At 41.4% G+C, this 23,283-nt stretch overlaps 1 protein-coding gene across 1 annotated transcript in view; it reads right to left on the bottom strand.

Moving 5' to 3' along the window:
* Nucleotides 1-20,655, bottom strand: part of RCAN3 (RCAN family member 3) — a 41,747-nt gene extending 21,092 nt beyond the window's left edge. Inside the window, exons 1-2 of the mRNA XM_049878274.1 lie at nt 20,398-20,655; nt 12,491-12,746 (exon numbers count right to left, since the gene is read on the bottom strand). Of these exons, the coding sequence (XP_049734231.1) occupies nt 12,491-12,688 (198 nt within the window). The 5' untranslated portion in view covers nt 12,689-12,746; nt 20,398-20,655. The remainder of the gene's footprint in view (nt 1-12,490; nt 12,747-20,397) is intronic.
* Between the last annotated feature and the right edge of the window lie 2,628 nt (nt 20,656-23,283).

Here is a 23,283-nt window from a genome sequence, read left to right as displayed (position 1 = left end):
ACAGAGAGACACTGCACCATTGATGAAATCTTCCCAGGATTCTTCAGAAAGACTCAACAACCTACGACCTCTAACCCTCTGAAGCAGAGAACACTGCTTCTTTGGTATGACACCAAGGATTCTGTGTTACTCGGCTATTAACTTTGACTTGAATTCAGGGAGAAGATAGCAGGGATTTTTAAAATTATTATTGTAGCTATAGTAAATTCTACATATTGAAAAAATGTACTGTTTTCACTTCAATGGCTTTTAATATTGCTTACTTATTTTATTTTTTGTTTTGTTTTCTATTTGTTAAAATTGGCTGTTGGATGACAGCCTTGAAACTGCTTTGCTATGCATGTATTCATGGTACCCAGCTAGCACAGGAGAATGAAAAGCCACTTAAAACAAAGGGAAGTAGCTGATATGAATTTACTAAAGTATATAAGGAAAATGTGCAGTAGTCAGCCAGAGCTGTCCTTCGTTAGACGCAAACACTTTGCGTTCAACTACTGTCCTAAAAGCTGATGGTCTGAATCACCCAGGGGACTTGTGGGAGAAGGGCCTGGCCATCTGCTTCTGTAAAGATTACAGAAAATCCTAAGGAACCGTTCTGCTCTAACACATGGGGTCATCATCAGCTGGAATCAACTCGATGGCAATGGGTTTGGCTTTTTGTTTTTATGCACAAAGATCAAGAAATGTTTTATGCTTTGACTTGCCCATCTGCTTAGTGGCTGACAGTGACTTGTGAGATAAATTCTATTTCTTTGGTCTCTGCTGGGTGTTTTTATGTATTTTTTAAAATTTCTTCTGAATATCCATCCATTTACTCATTCAGTAAGGCCAGGTATTATTATAGGTGCTAGGAATGGCGACCTTGTGTGTCAGAGTAGAACTGCTCCATAGGGTTTTCAATGGTTGATTTTTGGGAAGTAGAGTGCCAGGCCTTTCTTCTGAAGTGTCTTTGGGTAGATTAGAACCTCCAACCTTTTGGTTAGCAGTTGAGCGCATTAACCATCTGTGTGATTTCGCCCAGGGGAGAAGTGTTCTTTCTTTCTGGTGGTGTTTCTTCATGAGGATTAGTGGGTGAAGGTAATTTTTAAAGTTAAGAACCCATCTTTCCAAAGGCATGTAAACTTTAAAGAAAGTCAAAAACAACCAGGGAAAGGAATATAAATGCACTATTTGTTCTTAAAAACAGAATATGACATCCTTTCTCTACCTGTATATTTTCACCAAAAGCCGTTAGGTGGGGCCGAATAAGAGAGGTGTTATAAAATGGTGGGAGTAGTAGCATGGGAACCTGTCTAATTTCAGTGGGAATAATTCGGATCAAGATCAGCCCAAGGCTGACCCTATGAGGCGGAGGTCAGACATACCTCCACTGTCCAACCTTTTTACCAATTCTGACACCATCCATCTCCCCACAGCACTACTTCTCTTCTGGGTGCGATACTCTGCTGCAAAGGCCACACAGGAATCAGACCATACTTACAGTTAAGTGGCTTAGTAAGGAAGAGGGTACAACTGTGGATCAGGATTACGAAGCATGTAGGCAAAGTCTCCCTTCTTCAGTGCAGGACAGCTCTCTTAGCTCCTCTCGACCTTGCAGGCCTCCTCTCAGCCCCCTCAGGACAGGTTCCTCTTGGCCCTGCCTCCTGTCACTTCCGACTCTGCCGCTGGGCCCCTTCTGCACCTCTAGCTTTCTTCAGTGTTACAGCCCTTGACCTGTGTTACAGCTCCTTTAGGAAGTTCCTTGCTTTCTCTCTCTCTCTGCTTCTTCCTGTCTCTTTCTGTCTGAAAACAACTGTGGGGTTGGCTGTATATATATGCAACTCCCTGTCAATTTCAAGGTCTGGCCCCTCCCAGTGGGGGGCCACAAACTGACCAATCTCCTCTTGGTAGGCCACTGACACTTCAATTGCATAGTAGGCTACAGTCACTTCATTTGCATGACTATATTGGCCAATTCCCACAAGGTGTATGCCAATCACAGGGCATGCTGCAGCCCAGGGTTAGACAAAAGGTACCAAATCAAGTAGTTTACCGCTTACCCAGGAAATGCAACAACGCTGGGGGGGTGGGGGAGGGGTAGAAAACTAGGTGCTAGGGCAAAAATCTCTCAAGTGTTTTTTTTCAAAGAACCAAGGCAAAAGTCTACATAAAGGAACTCATTTCACCATGGGTGTGCATCCTCATGGAGGCTGGGGGCAAGCTGCAGCAGCACAAAGCAGGGTGTTAGGGTCCACATGAGACACAAGTGGGATGAAGAGAGAGGGTATCCCAGCAAAAGGACAGGCTAACACAGTGTCAAAGACCAAACAAGGGGAGCAGGGCAACCACCTAGGGAGGTGGTCTAGTGCATGCCATTAGAGCCTAAAACGGTGAGCAGGGCATTATGTAAGCAGGCAACCCAGGGTGAGTAGGGTGTGTGTGCAGGAGGCCGACGTGGCACAGGATATTGGATCCTGAGCAGGATAAGGACAGCACCAGAGGGGGTTATTAGAACCCAGGTAGGGTGAAGAGGACTTGTGTGTCATGGTTGACCGGGCACAGGGATGCTTCCATGGGAAACGGGGAGGCAGCAGTTACATTCAGGGGGTATGATTGAGTAAGTAAATTTAGTAAGGATAAGGAAAGCTAGTCTTCATTCTAATTTTCTCTGTAGTCTGAGAAAAGAGTTAAAAATTTGAAAAGGAAGAAAACTAGAATCAATCCTTTGGTGGTAGACTGGAGTTGGAAGCATAAGTGTAAACTCATGGCTTTCAATATCTATGTATAGAAATAAATATGGATGTAAATATGTGTATTTATCTATATACTTCCTAGCTCTGTCTACTGAGTGGCCCAGGATCAGTGATACTACAAGAACTATGAGCTCAGCTAACTCCCATATCTTGGTTTCTAAATACCATTCTCCACTGAAAGGAATAAGGGCTCCTTCTTTGGATAAACCACCACCCATCTGTCAGTTTCTTATACTACGGTGGCTTGCATGTTGCTATGAGGCCGGAAGCTATGCCACTGGTATCTGAAAGACCAGCAGGGTCCCCCACAGTGGACAGGTTTCAGCAGAGCTTCCAGACTAAGATAATTAGCAGGGCCTAGTGATCTACTTTCAAAAACTAACCAATGAAAACCTTATAAATCAGAACAGAATACTGTCCGATATAGTGCTGGAAGGTAAGCCCCCAAAGATGAACTCAAAATACACAGTGACTACAACAATGGACTTGAGCATACCAACGATGGTAAAGTTGGCGCAGAACCAGGAAACATTTCATTCTATTATACACGGGGTCAGAAGTGACTCGATGGCAACGAATAACCACGGCCTTGGAGGAACGGCTGATTCCAGGAACGTGGCAGAGGAATATCCTGTTGTGCTACACAGTAAAGAGGTACTCAAAGAATGATGGGTCCATGGTAGACATGGCAAAAAGACACAGACACCATCTCTAAGAGGAACCACGGGACAAATCTGAGCATCAAAATAATGACAGTAACAGATTATAACCAATGAGTAAAATAAAAAAAACATGAACCTCACTGATATAAATAAATGAATACATTAAAAGTCTGATGAGGAACAGAGTGTTTACATAGTTTCAAAGCATCTCCCCACAATATACTTATTAATTACAAAGGGAAATAGAGAAATTTGACAGTGGGGAAACTTGGTGGACACTGCCTTAATCAAGGGATCAAAGTAAACTTCATCAGTCATGGGACAAACTGAAATGCACACCACCTGAAAGAACACAGTGAGAAGACCAGAGGTACTTCTGTGACATTCCTCTCTAGCATGCAGAACCTAATTCTAAGGAAACATTAGACAAACCCAAACTGGGAGACAGGCTACAGAATACTTAGCCTGTAATGTTCAAAACTGTCAAGATCATGAAAGGTAGACTAGGAATTCTTTCAGATTGAAGGAGACTAAATGCCAATATGTGACACTGGATTGGACCTTTTTGCTATAAGGGACAGTACTAAGACAACTGATGAATCCCAAATGGGGTCTGAGCATGAGAAGGGAGTAATGTATCAATGTTAATTTCCTGATTTTTGGTGTTTTTACTTTGGAGAATGCCCTTGTTTGTAGGAAGTACACACTGAAGTACTGGGGGGAGAGTCATCACTGTTGGCCACTTAACTCTTAAAATGGTTCAGGAAAAAAGATTCTTTGAATTAAAAAAAAAAGTGGCAATTGAAACTCACTTCTGAGGGCTCCGCATAAACACTGGGAGTGTTGATATCCTAACCCCTGTAGATTATTTTCCCAATCTTTTATTCAACACACATTTAATGACTAGCAAGGCACGAATGCTGTGCCAGGCAGTGTGACAGTGACACGTACCTACTCCAAGCTCGCTCACTCTCCAGTCACCCCACCCCCACCATGAGAGCACCCTGCTTTGGAGAAGTTAGGAACACATCAGTGTGGGTAATCTAGCTGTTTGGTAGAGCCTAAGAGCTTTGATTCCTACCTTGATTTGGGGAGTGACAGATCTTTTCCAATTGAAGTTGAGCTTATTGGAAAATAAAGCTTTGATGTGGCTTTATTTTCAAAGATGTTTTACCTTTGTTTTGATATATGGAATCTCGATAAATCAAGATTAAAAACTATAAGGCATTTGATGACATAACAGGTATGCATATGTAATATACATACACACTAGAAAAAGTAATTTGAATTACATTAGGATGAATTTCAATCAAGTTATAGGAAGCCAAGGGTTATTAAACTTTATACTGGTTCTTTCTCATTATTCAGATCACCTCAAATGTTACTCCTTCAGACAGGACTTCCCTGACCACCCTAGCTGAAAACTGGCACCCATCAAGCCACTACCTATCTCACTCACTCAACACAAAGGCAGGCTCTTCATCTTGTTCACCACACTGGTCTCTAGAATTTTAACAGTGGCTGGCACAATGCTTAACAAATATTTGCTGACTACATGAATCGAGTGAGAATGTGGAATCTGTAAGCCAATTATCTCTAAGAACACGATGGCCAACCCTATTACCTGGCAATATGTTAATACTGCTGATAATAGGGATCCCCAACTAAATGGCCTAACATCCTTCGACTCTTGATTTTGAGATACAGTACTCACAATGGAAGCTACACATACATTGAAGTAAGGGAAGATAGCTTTTTTTTAAATTTCAACATCTATTAATATATTTCAAAATCCATAATTGTTACATATGATACGGTCTGAAGGCCCAGTGCTAGTCCGTGAACTTTGCTACCGGTCCATGGTTCAGTACAGAAACTGAGAGAAAAGTGCTCAGAAACTTTTATAGCAAGTTTACATGAGATTTTAAAAATATTTTATAAAAGCATTGTCTGTGACAGTCTGGGGGAAATAAACTGGTCCTCCACCAGAGATAAGTATTAGTAAAGCTTTATTTCTTAAATTGGGTAGGTGTTCTTTGTTTTAGTCTTTATCCTTTCTGTATAATCTAAAAATTGCCTTTTTAATATCCAAACTCAGATGTTATTTACCTGTATCTTACCTGGGCTTCCTGGAAAAGCAGAGGCCAAGGCAAGGACACACACACAGACAGTTTGTTTTGGGAAGTGACCCCAGAGACAAGAGTGGAGGCCTGGGAATAATGCAACAGGTAAGGTGGGAAAGCCAGTCTTCCTTCCTTTCACGTTGTGTTGGCAACCTAGTTGCCTCTGTGGGCAACTGGTCCTGCTGGAGTCCTCTGAGGAGCAAAGGAGAGCGCGCCTCGGCTGAGTGTCAGAAGGTGGGGGGACTCATTCACTGGCTTCAGTCTCCAACTTGCCAAAGACTGTCCTATGGGATGTTAACTCCCTCACACTTCCATGTGTGCACATACACCAATATGCCCAAGCAACTTCACACAGGCAGCGCAGCAGCACTGGGCCAGAACGAGAGACCTACACAGTATAGCTGAGGCCAGCTGTTATCAAGTTATACCTGTTCATGGCTAGGTGCTATAGCTACAGTTGGAATGAAACAGTGAGCCAAGAGGATGTAAAGTGGGCAAAAGAGGTGTCCAACACATACATACAAACATATATGTGTGTGTAAATATATAAAATATATTACAGAGAATGTTAAAGTCAAGAAAAATGGGTTCTAGACTAAGCTCTAATACTCAGTGACTCTGAGCTTACAGGATAAAACACAAAGACTTGACTAGTATTTTTTTCTAGTTTGAAAATTCTTCTTCTCTAGTATTTAATCTAGCCTCAAAGCTAAGTAAGTTGTACTAATCCTTGGCCAGAGTGGCACTTGTAAATTCAATTAAGTAAATTCTACTGAAATCTTATTATGTTCCAAAAAAAAAAAAAACCCCAAACCCGTTGCCATCGAGTCAATTCCAACTCATAACAACCCTACAGGACAGAGCAGAACTGCCCCATAGAGTTTCCAAGGAGTGGCTGTTGGATTCAAAGTTCCGGCCTTGTGGTTAGCAGCTGAGCTCTTAACCACTGTGCCACCAGGGCTCTGGGCACTGTTAAGAACATAGTAACAAAAATATTCTTCCTGTAAATCCTTTCAATTCTTAAGTTTAAAACAAATCATTTTTCTCAAAGAATTTTACTTCTTCTGAATCGAAAGTTGTGCCAGAACCATCTAACAATTGATTTAGTCTGAAAACCGGAGAATTAACTCATTCCATTAACTTCCAAATATCATTTGCCTTCTTAAATAATTTTCTCCATTATTTAAATGAAGTTATAGACCCAAATGCTTGAGTGAAAGGCTCAAACAGTGCCTATGATTACACAAACCAGAAATCAGTGTATCTGGGATCACAATTTCAGATTAACTCTGCATACAGACTACTTGAAGCACGTACTAATGAAGATCAAAGACCACGGCCTTCAGTATGGATTGTACCTCAACATAAAGAAAACAAAAATCCTTACAACTGGATCAATAAATGGAGAAAAGACTGACGTCAGAATTTAATTTTATTTGTACTCACAAAGACCATGAAAGCAGCAGTCAAGAAATCGCTAAGATGTATGGCATTGGGCAAATCTGCTGCAAAAGACCTCTTTAAAGTGTTAAACAGCAAAGACGTCATTTTGAGGACTAAGGTGTGCCTGACTCAAGCCACGGTATTTTCTTTTTTTAAATTTTTGTTGTGCTTTAAGTGAAAGTTTACAAATCAAGTCGGTCTCTCACACAAAAACTTATATGCATCTTGCTAAATACTCCCCCCATTGCTCTCCCCCTATTGAGACAGGCTGCTCCCTCCCTCCACTCTGTCTTTTCGTGCCCATTTCGCCAGTTCTAACCCCCTCTACCCTCTCATCTCCCCTCCAGGCAGGAGATGCCAACATAGTCTCAAGTGTCCACCTGACCCAAGAAGCTCACTCCTCACCAGCATCCCTCTCCAATCCATTGTCCAGTCCAATCCCTGTCTGAAGAGTTGACTTTGGGAATAGTTCCTGTCCTGGGCCAACAGAAGGTCTGGGGGCCATGACCACCGGGGTCCTTCTAGTCTCACTCAGACCATTAAGTCTGTTCTTATGAGAATTTGGGGTCTGCATCCCACTGGTGTCCTGCCCCCTCAGGGGTTCTCTGTTGTGTTCAGGGAAGTCATTGGTTGTAGCCAGGTACCATCTAGCTCTTCTGGTCTCAGGCTGATGTAGTCTCTCGTTTATGTGGCCCTTTTTGCCTCTTGGGCTTGTAATTACCTTGCACCCTTGGTGTTCTTCATTCTCCTTTGATCCAAGTGGATTGAGGCCAATTGATGCATCTTAGATGGCCAGTTGCTAGCATTTAAGACCCCAGATGCCACTCTCCAAAGTGGGATGCCGGATATTTTCTTAATAGATGTTATTATGCCAATTGACTTAGACATCCCCTGAAACCATGGTTCCCAAACCCCCGCCCCTGCTACACTGGCCCTCAAGGCATTCAGTTTATTCAGGAAACTTCTTTGCTTTTGGTTTAGTCCAGTTGTGCTGACCTCGCCTGTACGTGTGTTGTACCTTTCCCGTCACCTAAAGTAGTTCTTATCTACTGTCTAATTAGTGAATACCCCTCTCCCACCTTCCCTCCCTCCCCGCTCTCGTAACCATCAAAGAATATTTTCTTCTCTGTTGAAACTATTTCTCGAGTTCTTATAATAGTGGTCTTATACAACATTTGACCTTTTGCAACTGACTAAATTCACTCAGCATAATGTGTTACAGATTCCTCCATGTTATGAAATGTTTCACAGATTCATCACTGTTCTTTATCGAGGTGTAGTATTCCACTGTGTGAATACACCATCATTTATTTACTCATTCATCTGTTGACGGGCACCTCGGTTGCTTCCATCTTTTTGCTATTGTAAACAGTGCTGCAATGAACATGAGTGTGCATATATCTGTTTGTGTAAAGGCTCTTATTTCTCTAGGATATATTCCAAGGAGTGAGATTGCTGGATCGTATGGTAGTTCTATTTTTAGCTTTTTAAGGAAGTGCCAAATTGACTTCCAAAGTGGTGGTACCATTTTACATTCTTACCAGCAGTGTTTAAGTGTTCCAATCTCTCCACAGCCTCTCCAAAATTTATTGTTTTGTGTTTTTTGGATTAATGCCAGCCTTGTTGGAGTGAGATGAAATCTCCTTGTAGTTTTGATTTGCATTTCTCTAATGGCTAATGATCGTGAGCATTTCCTCATGTATCTGTTAGCAGCCTGAATGTCTTCTTTAGTGAAGTGTCTGTTCATATCTTTTGCCCATTTTTTAACTGGGTTATTTGTCTTTTTGTAGTTGAATTTTTGCAGTATCATGTAGGTTTTAGAGTCAAGCACTGATCGGAAATGTCATAGCTAAAAACTTTTTCCAAGTCTGTAGGTAATCTTCTTACTCTTTTGGTGAAGTGTTTGGATGAGCATAGGTGTTTGATTTTAGGAGATCTCAGTTATCTAGTTTTTCTAAGCCATGGTATTTGCAATCACCTCATATAAAAATGAAAGCTGGACAATGCATAAGGAAGACCAAAGATGAATTGATACCTCTGAATTACGGTGGTGGTGAAGAATACTGAATATACTATGGACTAGCAAAAGAATAAACAAGTCTGTCTTGGAAGAAATACAGCCAGAGTGTTTCTTGGAAGAGAGGATGGTGAGACTTCATCTCACATACTTTGGACATGCTAGTAGGAGGGACCATTCCCTGGAGAAAGGCATCATGCTTGGTAGAGGGTCAGCGAAAAACAGAGGAAGACTCTCAAAGAGATGGACTGACACAGTGACTACAACAATGGGCTCAAACCTAACAATGATCATGAGGATGGCATAGGACTGGGCAGTGTTTTATTCTGTTGTACATAGGTCACTATGAGTTGGAACCGACTCAACGGCATGTAACAACATCATCACCATACTCCTTTAGCTTTGTTCAGCTCATTGTTCTGTTCTTGATCACAGCACTACATTACTAATCCTCAACAACCACCCTATAGATCCATTAACCCAACAAATATTTAACAGGTGGTACTCTGCACTGGGAGTTCTATTAGGTACCGAGTGTAAATGATCAAGTGAAGCCCAGGTAAAACACAGGTAAATAACATCCAAGTTTGATTATTAAAAAGAGCAATAAAGATGTCTCAGTATACCCCAACCATTATCGTTAGAAAAACAACTCAAATCACTTGTCCTATGGCAGCAGGTCAGTAGAAACCACTTTCTACACAAAGGCCACACTTTCTGAAGGGACTGTAGCCCAAAAGCCATTTAAAGAATCAGTCCTATCTAGACTATTGCTTCGCATTAAATTTCACCAAGTCCCCTCAGACACACAGACCTATGCAAAGCAGAAAGAAGAAACGGTCCTATTTCTTCTAACACAAAACCTAAATTGTGGTTTGAAAACTCCACATGTTCAAATCAGAGGCAAGCCTTAATTGTCCTTATTTAGGAAAGGGAAAACAACAAACAAGTAAATACAATCACGCTGGGATGAATCCAGGTCTGTCCGAGGAGCTCCTGCAAACCTGAGCATATGGAGAACTAACAGCCATGCTGCTGCAGAAACAGGAACCGCAACGATAAGCCTCTTCCTCACTTGACTGGTTTATTATTCTCTGTTCTGCCTCACTCCACTTTTTGATGGAAGCATAGAACCAAAATCCAGCAACTGAAAATAAAGATTTATCTTTACATGAAAATGGCACCTGCAATCTTTTGTCTACTATTCAGAAGAACGTAAAAGCTTGTTCCATCAATTAGTAATAAAGACCAAAACCTTTTAAAGTCATGGAAAAAACTGAAATTCTTTTGAAAATAAAGTGTTTTAATTGCAATTGGGATTAATCTGCCTATAAACCACCAGATTTTTTTTTTCTTTTTTCACTTATGTGGATGACCTGCATAAAACGGTTATTCCAGGAAAAATCAAAGCAAAATAAGCCACGTACAGTGAGGAAAAAATGTAAAGAAAGCATTTTTGTTCTGCTCATGTTTTATATCTGCTTAATGATCCACAAATAATATTATAAAATAAACCACATTTTATATTTTGCAGTGTCAATATAGCCAAGGCTATTACAAAAAATTTACTATGATTAAGAATTGTACATAACCTAAAAGTCCGAGACCATTTCCAACATAAAGTAGGTTAGATATAACCCTTAAATGGTTTTAAAACTAAAAACCAACAAGAACTAACCCCTGGCAAGTCAAAAATTTTTCTTGGCTACAATTAAAAACAAGAGGGTGAAATAGATAAGACTGTGTAATCTCTGAAAGAATTCTTATGAATACAATTTGAAGATAAACCAGTAGTACATATGGCTTCTAATAATAACAAACAATGAGATTAATTTATTTATAATATGATCACTTAGAGCTCTTTAAAAGTACGAGAAAAGTAGAAGAGTGATTTCAAAAATTCTAAGTTAACGGCTGACTTGAGAAAGAAGATTGCATTTGTAAACAAAAAAACAAGCTCAAAAGGTACAAAATTGCAATCTCCCTCCCATGCTCCACATGGAGGCCTTCAGGTCTTCATCATCTCCAGACAGGTTTACTGCAAGAGCACCATCCTAACTGGCTCCCTGCTTCCCGTCTCGCCTCCCATCACTCTGGCCTACACACGCTGTCAGTCAGCTGGTCTGCCTGACGTGTAGCTCTGATTATCACTCCTTTGCTCGGAAGGGCAAGCTCCAAGCTTAATGTTCAAGGTGCTTTGTAAGACAGCACCACACTCACCTTTCCAGCCTCATTTTGCTTAACTTTTGCTACATATCATCAGTGTGACAGCCACCTGGAACTGCCTGCTTTTCCATGAAATGGCTCATACTCTCTCTATCATTTTGTTCCCTTTGGCGGAAATTTTCTTTCCTTTTCCTGCTACAATCCTACCCAACTTTCACAGCTCTCCTCAAATGTCACCTCCTCCTAAGATCTTTTATTCCAACTAGATGTCATCCTCTCTCCTTTGGTAGCTCACCGTACCTTCAAATGTCTCTAAGGCCATTAATATTCCATCTTATAATTATCTGTCATCTCTCAACAAGACTACACTATCTGAGGCAGAAACCATATGATTCATTCTCTGTCCCCTGAAGCAAGTGGCATAGTGCCTTATATACCACATTGTAGGCACTCAAGTATGTACTGAGTTAAACTATACTGTACTGGGTTCTGCTCCAAGAAAGTCACTGGAAGGAAAACACTCCTAGGGCACAGATAGAAAATCAAAGGGCTCATGATAGTATTTTGAGAAAAAGCCTCGGAACATGTAAAATGTACAACCAATGGCAAAAAAAAAAAAAAAAAGCTTCAGAACATGTAAAATGTATAACCAATGGTAGGACTAAAACCTATAGGCCTTTGTAATGTCATAATGGAAGAAAACACACAAAACATCTCCCTTTCCAGGTAAATAATAAATGAACTAAAGAAGAGTAACCTTTAAAGATAAACTCAACCATTTTTCCCCAGTCAAGTAAGTTACAGACAGCAATATAAGAAATGTTAAAATTCTGTCACAATAAAATCATAAATCGTCCTAACAGGCTATAATATATGTAGTTAGCTCAAGAAAAAAGTTTAGAACAATTCCTTCTTTAAAAAAGCAAATAACTCCTTCTTTTGTGAATTTACTCCCAAGTAATCGGGAGTCAGGCTAAAGATCACTAGCTTCTCTTTAACCACAGACTCCACAAATGAGCAGATGAATGACTAAATGAACGGATTTACTAAGACTTGATTCCGAGTTCGCCACATGCGACTACTTCTCAAAATATTTGTGGAAACCAGTTTTTTAGTCCTATCTGTTGCAGACTGATGCTCTTATAAAATACAATGCATTATTTAAAAAAAAAAAAAAAGGGAGGGATTGCAGCAATGTCTACAGACTGACATGGGCCTTCTGTACTTCACTGTCACGGACCAGTAACGAAGTTCATAAATGGGCACTAGCCTGCTCTGAGCTTTTCCCTGAACCCGCACACATTCAACATGCTACCAAATGACAGGAAAGGTAGGGTCCACGCCTACCTTCTGCTCCTGCACCTCAAACACTGCTTCATGGACACTGCAAGCAAAAAGCGAGGTAGGCAGGTCACTTAAATCCATCATCTCTTCCAAGTCATCTTCATTTTCACCAAAAACCATCTCTTCTTCCTCTTCTTGGTCACTGCTACAGAGATCTGGCTGGTTATCATTCCAAGACTTCACAGTGTCTCTTAGCATCATCCCCTGGAAAGCAGGTCTCTTCTGTTTTTAAAGTTCTAGGATGTCTGCCAGGCACCTACTGTTAACAAAACAAAACACAGAGATAAGGCTTTGATGGCCAAATACTATTCCCATCAATCAAGTTCCCAAGACAGCAATTCATCAAGTGAAGCAATTTTATTCACGAAAGATAAATCAGCATTTAAATCAACTCCTTACAGTTCTCATAAATGAATTCTATATATACTAAGTTGATTTGCTTAGCATATTTTATGTAATATGATTCACTGGCAATAATAATACATTTTTTAAAAGGCAAAAAGTTTTCTAGTGAAATTGGAGAAAAAAAGTATAATACAAAATGAGATGTATCAATATGTACACTAGTTTACTGGTAGTAGGAGGAAAAATGTGAACCAGAATTGCCTTCACATATTTGTTTTGGGTTTCAGGATACAACACTGAAACTGGCGAAGAGAATAAAACCCACACTGATTCACTTACCATCTGTACCCTGAAATATGGTCTGTGATGAACTGACTTCACCTTTCTTAAGCAATTTCTTCATCTTGAATACACTCTGAGAGAATGAAGTGACACAGAACCAAAAGTTCTATATAAAGACTTAGTTAATGTTACAAATACCTACAGTGGGTAAAATTTACATAGAAGGCAATCAAAAAGGTATCCTTTTCTGCTCATTAAAAATCACTAATTTTAACCCTAAGGAATGGAGCTGACAGTGTCCCTCTTGAAATAAAGGAACAGAGTCTGTCTTCTATGGGCTATCTGTGTGCACATCTGTCTCCTCCAGTGAACTGCACACTACACCCACCAAGCAGAGTGTCTTAAATGTAACACTTTTCAAGCTACTGAAAACCGAACTGAAGAAATACCTATCAGGCCCAGAAAAATTAAGTGATCATGATTACCTCAGTATCACATAATTTGTGATTTTCCCTTTTATTTCAAAGAACACAAAGCTGCAAATATATTGCTTATATACAGTACAGAATGACAATCGTAGGATAAAAATGGTTGTGTGTGTGCTTTCCATTATTATACCAATCAGTAGAGACACTAATTCTAAAAAGTAAAATCTTTATACTCGTTCTCATCAACACTTTCTGAATGCCTGCTGCACTGGGGGATTCTGAATGAATAAGACATAGTTATCACCCTCAAGCAGCTCCCATCAAAGCAATAATGTCTCCTTCTCAACAACCATTTCACTCTCCTAAAGGATCTTGCCCCATTGATTGTCTCCTTTACTTTCAATTGGAAACCCTGGTGGTGCAGTGGTTAAGTGCTAGGCTGCTAACCAAAAGGTCAGCAGTTCGAATCCACCAGGCACTCCCAGGTAACTCTATGGGGCAGTTCTATCTGTCCTGTAGGTCACTATGAGTGGGAATCGGCTCGGTGGTAATGGATTTGGTTTTGGGTATACTTTCAATTTTTCCTTGTCCACATTTTCTTTCCCTCAGCTAACACACATATTCAAGACCCACCTCCATCTCAAAAAGAAAACCTTCCATTTGGATTATCTCTTCGCTCAATCTACTTTTCTGTCTCACTTTCACCTTTCCTACCAACTTCCTATATTTGCTGTGTTTACTTCCTCAACTCCAGTCACTCCTGCATTCAGGGCAGTCGGGGTTCCACCACAACTGTTTGGTTGACACTGCCCTTAATACGGATGCAACAGTTTCCTAATAAACGGCACCTAATTTCAGGCCTTGACCTATCTCTGTAGCACACCACCTTGCTGTCCATTCCATTCATTCTCAGGCCTCTCAGTGGCCCTGCCTTCTGGGTCTTGGTTTTCCTCGCTCTCCTTTCTCACCAACTCTGTCTTGTTCACTGGTTCCTCTTTCTCTACTCACCTTTATAACTTAGTCTCTTTGAGGTTTTAATTCCCATCCTCTTTTCCTCATCTTACTCTTCCTGGATGATTTTTATCCACGCCCAAATATTTATCTTTTCCCCTATTTTCCTGCCGTTCACACATACATGCAGATATCACTACCGTCTCTCATTTCACACAATGATTCTTAAGCTGAGAAGGATGTCATTGAAGTTGAGGGGGAAGCACAGCAGAATCTTGGGGAATAAAGCAGAGGGGCAGGTTTGGAAAAGGTAACATGTCAAGAGATTCTGATCTGCCCCTCCGTCTTTTCTGCTTACACTCACTGAAATTTACTAATCCATGTGACTACTTCCAAATTTATATATCCAGACTCACCCTTCTCACCTGAGTTCTACACTTGTATTTTTAGCTTTCTAATGAACATATCTACCTGGGTAGTCCATTGGTACATTAAAAAAAAAAAAAACTTATTCCTTTAAATATTGTGCCAGAAATCTCCAATCTGGAAGAGGGGTATCTGGCGGGAGGGCGGGGGGCACGGCTCTCATTGTAATCTTTTCTTCACGACTAAGTTGTTAGGTAGCATTTAGCTCTTGCAGCACTCTGCTCCTTTCTGTTATATGTTTACATCATGATCATTTGTGTATAATCATTCCCGCTACCAGGGTGCCTCTGAATCCATGGTCCCTGGCACAGTTTCTAGTTTATGCTTAATAAGGGTATTATTAACATTGCTGAGTGAAAGCAGATAGCATTGTGTTTTCGCCACTGATATGGCTGCACAAAGGAAAATTTATTTCTGCATGGGATTAGAAAGAGCTCCCCAAAGAAGGGTATGGTGAGACAACAGCAATTTCAGCAGGAAGAAAGTGGAGTACATTGCAGGCAAAGCAAACAGTACATGAACGAAGGTAGAAAGACAGAAGGATTAGCATGCACAAAGATCATGTGACCTTGTGCAGCTAGAGGGTAAGATGTTTGGTAGGAGTGGCATAAGACAAAGTTAGAAAGGTAGGCATGGGTAGCTTGAAAGCAGGATAACAGAGTTCTGACAAAAAAAATCAGTCAATATCAGCATGCCATTGAAAGTTTTAGGCAGGGAAATAATATAAGCAACCCAATTTAACTTTCAGTGTCAGTAAAAGTGGGTAGTCTTTATGTCTTATCTCTTGGGGCACTAATGTTTTTATCCCCTCCAACCAACCCATTAAGAGGTGAGGAAAATACTGTGCTTAATTTTTAGGAGAGTTGGGGAGCTCTGAATAGGTAGATCTTAAAATTTGAGAGATCCCACCTATTTTTTATAAGATTTTTTTTGTTTGTTTCAAGTTCCTTCCTCCAACCCCTAAAAAGAAACAGAAAAAAAAAAAAAAAAAAATCAGAGCACAGGAAACAAATCCTTCATTTGACTTAAAAAAATAAAATTCTTAGAATGTTATACCCTTGCTTCCTGTTTTCTCTTTTCATTTTTGGGTAGCTTTTCTTTTGCTATCGTTTCAAACAGAAAAGTTGTGAGAATAGTGCAAGAACTCCTGTATACCCTTTACCCAAGGTTATCAAATACTTAGATTCTGCCCCCCTGCTTTATCATTCTATTTTTATACATTTTTTTTAACCATTTGAGAGTATACCTCTTTACTCCCAAATACTTCAGTATGTAATAACAAGATCATTTTCTTACATAACCACAGCACAATGATCAAAACCAGGAAATTTAACATTGATCTAATACCATTATCTAATCCACATTTGACTACATCTAGTACAAATTTGACTATATCCAAATTTTGGCATTTATTCTAGTAATGGCCTTTATAGCTGCCTTCCCTCTAATCATTTTAGATTATTGTTAAAATACTTGCCTTTTGCCTCAAGATATTTCACTAAGCATTAGGCTACAGCATTACTACCTTTTCTTCATTTATACATTATTGTACATTTGTTATACTTTAAAGGGATGGATTGCTGAAATACCGTAGTAGCTACATACATGTCTGAATAATCCTTGAGTATACCCAGAAAGATTGAGGCTCCGTAAGGGACTTTACAGATTTGAATTCTGTCTCCCCTACTACTCTACGTTAAGGAAATTACTTGACCTCTCAGAGTTTCTGTTTCCTCAACTATAAAATAGGGGATAATACTACTACTAACCCAATAAGGATGCTAAGAGGATTAAATGACAAACTACATGCTAAGTACTCACAAAAATGCTTTTCGTGAAGTTGGTGCGCCAACAGTGAATTATTTTTACATAGCATGATCTACATGAATGCTTTGTTGGGTTCAATGAACCTCAATATATCAGAACCATTGGCGGAACTGATGTTAAAACAATACAATGAGAAAAATACACCCCCAAATTATCCAATTCCAAGCAGCAAAAGGGCAACAAAAACAAAACTAACACTTTGTGCCATTTCAAGAAAACTACTCAGCAGCAGACATATCAATAAGATGGGATCCAAAGCAGTAATACAGCTTCCGTATGAAAATATCTCAAGATTTAAATATAGATGTTTAAATAGATTAAAAAAAAATAGATTTAGCTAGATTTAAATAGATTTAGCTAGCTGAATAAAGGCTAAACGCCATGTGCCTTTTTATGGGCCTCATGGAATTTTATGCTGTAATGCAGTGCGTACTTTATTATAGACGTCAAAATTCAGATGATGGTTCTCTTGCTAAAGACGAGCAACTAAATTTTTTTAGATACAGCTTAAGTCAACACTGTCAACTTTTTCATAATTTTCTGACATCATAAATGTAGTTAAATTTGAAGAGAGAGATATAAACATCGGCCAATGGAAATGACAATCCTAGCATGCTTGTAAGAAAGCTAGATTGGCATTTCAAAGGTAACTCAGTTTTACCAGGGCAAAGAAAAAAAATTACGAAAGTACACTGGTCCTATGTAGTTGTTCTTACTGGAGCTTTTGCTGGCTTTGCCCCATCTGGCCCGTAATATCATAACGAGACTAAGCTGTGTAACCCAAGGAAATACCGACTGGTTCAGCAGAAAGGGCTGAACCAATATCCTCCACCTTCTGTAAGCCAAGGTCTGTGCTAATCAGGGTTTAGCATCATCTCCAGCGCAACTGTAGCTGTGGCTGGCTTCTGGCAAATTGTTTCTTCATGGAAACATCAAATGAGTGGAAAAGCTCCAAGTAGCATGACCATCTGCTCTGCTACAATAAGCCTTGTGACAAAAGTAATCCATCAAGGCAAATGCCAGGCACATGGAGTTGACTTTGCATTTTAAGTTCTGATCAGGAAAAGGTAGACTCCTCCTTCTCCAGTATTTTTCTTTAAATAAAATTTCAAAATACTATGCTTCTAAAGTTGGTACATAAAAGCTGCTATGAGTTGGAACCAACCTGACGGCACCTAACAACAACAAACTTGGTAAACATTTCCAAATCCCAAACAGTACTTCAATACCTTACCTAAATACATCTTGTTATTTCTTGATGTGTTCAAAATGCTACTGAATAATCCTGGAAGCAAACAAGTATTTCATTGCCACTCTGCAAGTGTCTTGCTAGATGTCCTTGGAAAAGTCATTGGCTTCTCCATGTTTGTTCCCTCATACATAAAATAAGGAAAATATTCACAGATGCTGTTAAACTGCCAAATTCCTTTAAAAATTTTTTCTAAATTATAAATTTAGACTAAATTTCTCTTTTTAAAAAATCCAAGATTGTCAATGTTGGGGGTTCTGAGTGGCTAACGTGCAAGCTGCTAGCTTCCACTCCCTCATTTCACCACTTATAGGTAGGATTTTACTATTTCTTAGTACCAAAAAAAAAAAAACCAAACCCACAGCTGTGGAGTCGACTCAGATTCATAGCAACTCTACAGCACAGAGTAGAACTGCCCCATAAGGTTTCCAAGGAGCCCCTGGTGGATTCAAACTGCTGACCTTTTAGTTAGCAGCATAGCTCTTAACCACTACGCCACCAGGGTTTCCATTAGTAGTTCTGGTAAAAAGTATGGTACCTCGACAGCAAAGTAAAACAGGTGAAAATTAGATTTTTGTATTCTCTGTGTTTTAATGACCTGCTTCCTATTTTCATAAATAATCTAGAATTGGTCCTATTACAATTACTAAGATCCAATGACTCACCAGGAATACAGTATTTGTTAGCATGAGAAGATAAAAGAAACAAATATAAAAACAACAAATCCACTGTCAGAACACAGGAAAATAATAGACCTTAAACAATAATTGAAGTAGAAATAAAAGCAAAACAAAACAAGAGTTGCCATGGAGTTGATTCCGACTCATAGCGAACCCATGTGTTGCGGAGCACAAATGTGTTCCAGAGGATTTTTCAAAACCATCACCTCTTGGAAGCAGATCGCCAGGCCTTTCTTCTAAGGTGCTAATGGGTGGGTTCAATCCACCATCCTTTAACAATCTGTGCCACCCAGGGACTCCAGAGATATAAAAGTCTGATGCTATTTGTTTTGCTGTATATCCTTTATTTTTCCTCAACACAGCCTCTACATTTTAAGGGGAAAACGGAGATCCACTGTGTGACCTCCACCTTCCATGATTTTTTTTCAGGTCTACCAACAAATGGCATTCAACTTGAGGGCTTCCATTATTTTACGGGCTTCCATTATTTTACGGGCTTCCATTATTTTACAGGCTTCCATTATTTTACAGGCTTCCGCCTAATGGATTCCAACTCACTACTTTTCATGATATTCTGCTTAACTCTTTCAACCCATAGCTCCTCCAGCCACCATACTAAATTTGTTTTCATTTCTGTCACCTCAACATTCACATGTACAAAATGCTTTACAAATGTTACAATAGTGGGAAAAATCTTGTTTTCTTTAAAAGCACTGAAATCTTTCTCTGAGCTAAGAAAGGTCTGTCAATACTGTAAAGCTAATCTCATGGCTAAAGAACGGACTCTTTATTTCAGGCCTTTCACTGTCTTCCTGCATTAAAAGTCCATTTCTAGAATATAAATATAAACTGTCACCAAAAAGAATGAATTTGTGTGATAAACAACTAGAGTCTCAATACTGCGTGGTTTTATAAAACACTGAACCAGAGCTAATGAAAAAGTCTTAAAAGAAATTCTTACTACATGTAATCACTGCTACAGTTGCTTCTCTTACCAAACAGCACATCAGAGACTTTCACGAAATATTTAAATAAATGTGGTGCATTCGGTAACTTTCAGTAAAAGGGAGTGAATATTTTTGGCTTTAAGCACTACACAAAAACATTAATAATCCTAATGTGTATCCGAAAACACGTATCTGACCTGCTCCCTAAAGTAGATTCCTAAAAGGGATGATCAGATTTTGCAGGGAAGCTGGAACTGAGGAACCTGGCGACAGACCGCTGTGGCTACCTGTCGGGGCAGGGCAGCAGATGAAAGCTGATACACAAGTCTCAAAAGTCACAGAATAAGTAAAGCGACGGTGATCCAGTACGGGGGGCGGGGGAGCCAGGCAGAAAGAGAGAGGGGCTTCCAACTTCTGGCCGTGTCTCTGACCCACTGCTCCTTTCCTGCCTGCAGGAACAGGCTGGGCCTGTCGGCTTTTGAAAAAGTCCAACAGCTGGAGAAGATTACTGGTAGGAAGGAGGAAAAATTTTTATTTTGGTTTTGTTTTCCAAGACACCACCCGAGAGGCTGCCAAAGAAGACCCTGGGCGGGAGTGGGGGTGGGCCCGGGGGACAAGCGACGCTGCAGCATCACTGGGGTCTCGGGCATCTCCGGACGGTTTCTTTCTTTTTTTGTTGTTAACTTTCGCACCCCCTTTCCCTTCCCTTCCGAACCGGCTGCAAACCTGCTGCGAGATGCCGGGCGCCGGCCCCACCCTGCCAAGGGGGACTCACCTGTGCGCTTTGCCGCTGCAGGAAGGAAGGAAGGAAGGAGAGAGAGGCCCGGGGCGGCCCGACGGGGCTACGAGGGAAGCGGGCTGCCGCGAGGGCCGGGCTCTCGGGGAGACACAGGGGCGGCGGCCGGGGACGACGGGAGTCGGGCCGCCAGGGGCCGCGGGTAGAGTGGGGTGCGGCGCCGGCGCCAGCAGTCTCACCGCCACGCCCTCGACGCCTGCTGGAGCAGCAACCTCGGCGCGGACGCGAGCGGCGCCTGGGGCCGAGCGAGGCTGCCGGCGTCGCGCGCGCTCCCGAGCCGCGCTCCCGAGCCGCGCTCCCGGCCCTCCTCTGGCGGGGCGCGCGCGGCCGCTCAGTCACCCGAGGCCCGGGCGGGGCGGGGGCGCGCGGGGCGAGCAGGCCCTGACGCCCTGGCAGGAAGCGGCCCGCGGGGCGGGGGTGGGGCCGGGCCGCGCGCGCGCGCTCTTCACGCCGCTCGGCTCGGTGTTAGTCTCTCTCTGCCTGTGAGGAACTTGGGCTGTTCCACTGACGCGGGGGCTTTAGCTACCCCCGGAAACAGGGTCTTCGGCTATCTCCTGGTCTTCCATCGTGACCAAAAATAGATTAGCTCTTTTTCCCGTTAGGCCCATTGTGTCAGTCACAAGAATAGTTAATAGGAATATTATTAACATTTACTGAGGGCCAGTTACTATGTACACTGTGCCGAGTGCTTTGCGAGCTTTACCTCATCTAACCTCACAGTACTCAGCAAACCGGATATTATTATCCCCATTTTATAGATGAGGCGGGGCCTCCATGTGCTTAATTGCCCGAGAAGAGGCAGCGAGTAGGTAGCTGAGCTCTAGACAGCACCCAGGTGTGCGGCTCCATATCCCAGACTCTCCGCCATTGTGGCACACTGCCTCCTCCTATTCACTCTATGCTTTATGTACAATGTTAATGATACTTACATTCTTAAATCCTTATTGTCAGTTTACAAAACACTTGCTCGCACAGTCTTGATCCTCTCAGAAGCCCTGGGAGACGAGTGGGGCATGATTATGCTTATTTTGCAAATGGGAAGAACAAGGGTCTAAGCTGCTAGGTGTTACCTAAAGAACAGTGGTAGGACTGAGGCTTCCGTTGGCAGGCATGGCTGCTACTATTATTTTTACAAGACACCTGAGCCAAGCTTGAAAGGGAGCCGGGACCTTGTCCCTTAGCTCAGGAGAGGGAAACATGAACAGAGCAGGAAAAGGACTTGTCTCAGCTCCCATCTTTAAGGGTGTGCAGTTAGAAGAAAATCAGCTCTCATTACCCTCTCACTGCTCTCTTAGAGGCAAAACAAAGGTTACTGAAGGTCAAAATCAAGGGAACAGTGTTGTCAGGCACTTAGCACCCTATCATGGGGCAGGAAGAAGGACTAAAGTGTGTAGAATATGTCTAGTCTCAGATTTAAACTAAGGAAACTGGGTTGGATTACGATCTCAATCTCTCTCACAATTGACCTCTAGCACCATCATGGAAGGAGCCCTGGTGGTGCAAACTGTTTAGAGCTCAGCTGCTAACCGAAAGGTTGGCAGTTCAAACCCACTCAGCGGCTCCACAGGAAAAACACCTGGCAATCTGATTCCGTAAAGATTACAGCCAGGAAAACCCTATGGGGTAGTTCTACTCTGTCACGTGGGGTTGCTGTGAATACCCAGCAACAACAACACACCATTATGGAGATGTGTCCAATACATCACCCCCTTCGCTTCCAGCTTATTTCATCTGTTGTTTCTGCTGTTCCCTGCTCCCCGTCCTAACCTAAACAAGTTCTTCACTTTGATTCGTTTAACAAATTGAGAGCCATTTCTTTGTCAAGTTCACCCGAAGAGCCACAGCAATTTTTCTTCTCTAAATTCCTCTAACACAGCACTTTTGCAAAAATTGAGTTGTTTGGTCAGATGAGTTTGGGAACTGCTGCATTCTATACCCGTGCTTGGGGATCCACGGTGCACAGTAACACAAAAAGGGCTCTCAGAGGTCCTGAAGTAAAAAAGACCGGATTAGCTGTGCTTAACCCAGAGTTCCCCAAGGTATTAGGCCCTTTCCTGAGCACTGGGCTTGCCAAGGTAAGATCCACACAAATCTGCCATGTGAGGAGCACACTGTTAGGAAAGATAGATAAGCAAGCAACTAATTGTGGTACAATTTTGCATGTACACTAATAGAAGTATTTGCAAAGTGCTGACTGACAAAGCAGAGGAGAGGTAAGCAACTCTACCTTTGGAGGGCAGGGAAGGCTTCACGGTTAGAGGATATTTGAGTAGGAGCTTTATAGGTAGAAAAGATGGGCAGAGCATTCCATATAAATACCAGCATATTTAGAGGTACATACGTACACTTTTGAGTTGGTCTCTGGGGTATTAAGATTTCTTTCTCCTTTTCTTTTTTTTTTTTCATGTAATACACCACTAAAACTGGGTTAGGCAACAAATGGAATTCATTGACTCTTGTAGCAGAAAAGTTTAGGGCTTCAGGCTTGGCTGGATCCAGGGGCTTAATCGATGACATCAAGACTTATTTTCTCCCCATTTCTTCTGTTTTTCTTTGTGTTGACTTGTTCATTTTCAGGCTGCTTTTCCCCATGAGATGGCAGATTGGCTGCTTACATTCTCAAATCACTTCCTTGCCAGCAGAAAGAACCTCTCCCCACCCCCATAGTATCAACAAAAGTCCTGGAACTGCATCTCATTGGTCTAACTCGGATTACTTGTACACCACTAAATCACTCTCATGAGAAGGGTTGTGTTATGTTCTGACAGCCCAGGCCTGGGTCATGTGTACATCTCTGTTGCTGAGATGAGGTCTGCTCCCCTAAAATCTCATGGACTGAGAATTTAGGAGAGGTGGCCTTCTGTA

This window comes from Elephas maximus, chromosome 3 (assembly GCF_024166365.1).
Source record: "Elephas maximus indicus isolate mEleMax1 chromosome 3, mEleMax1 primary haplotype, whole genome shotgun sequence".
Taxonomy (NCBI): domain Eukaryota; kingdom Metazoa; phylum Chordata; class Mammalia; order Proboscidea; family Elephantidae; genus Elephas; species Elephas maximus.
The sequence above is the reverse complement of the archived record's forward strand: the minus strand, read 5'-3'. Positions and strand labels throughout refer to the sequence as shown.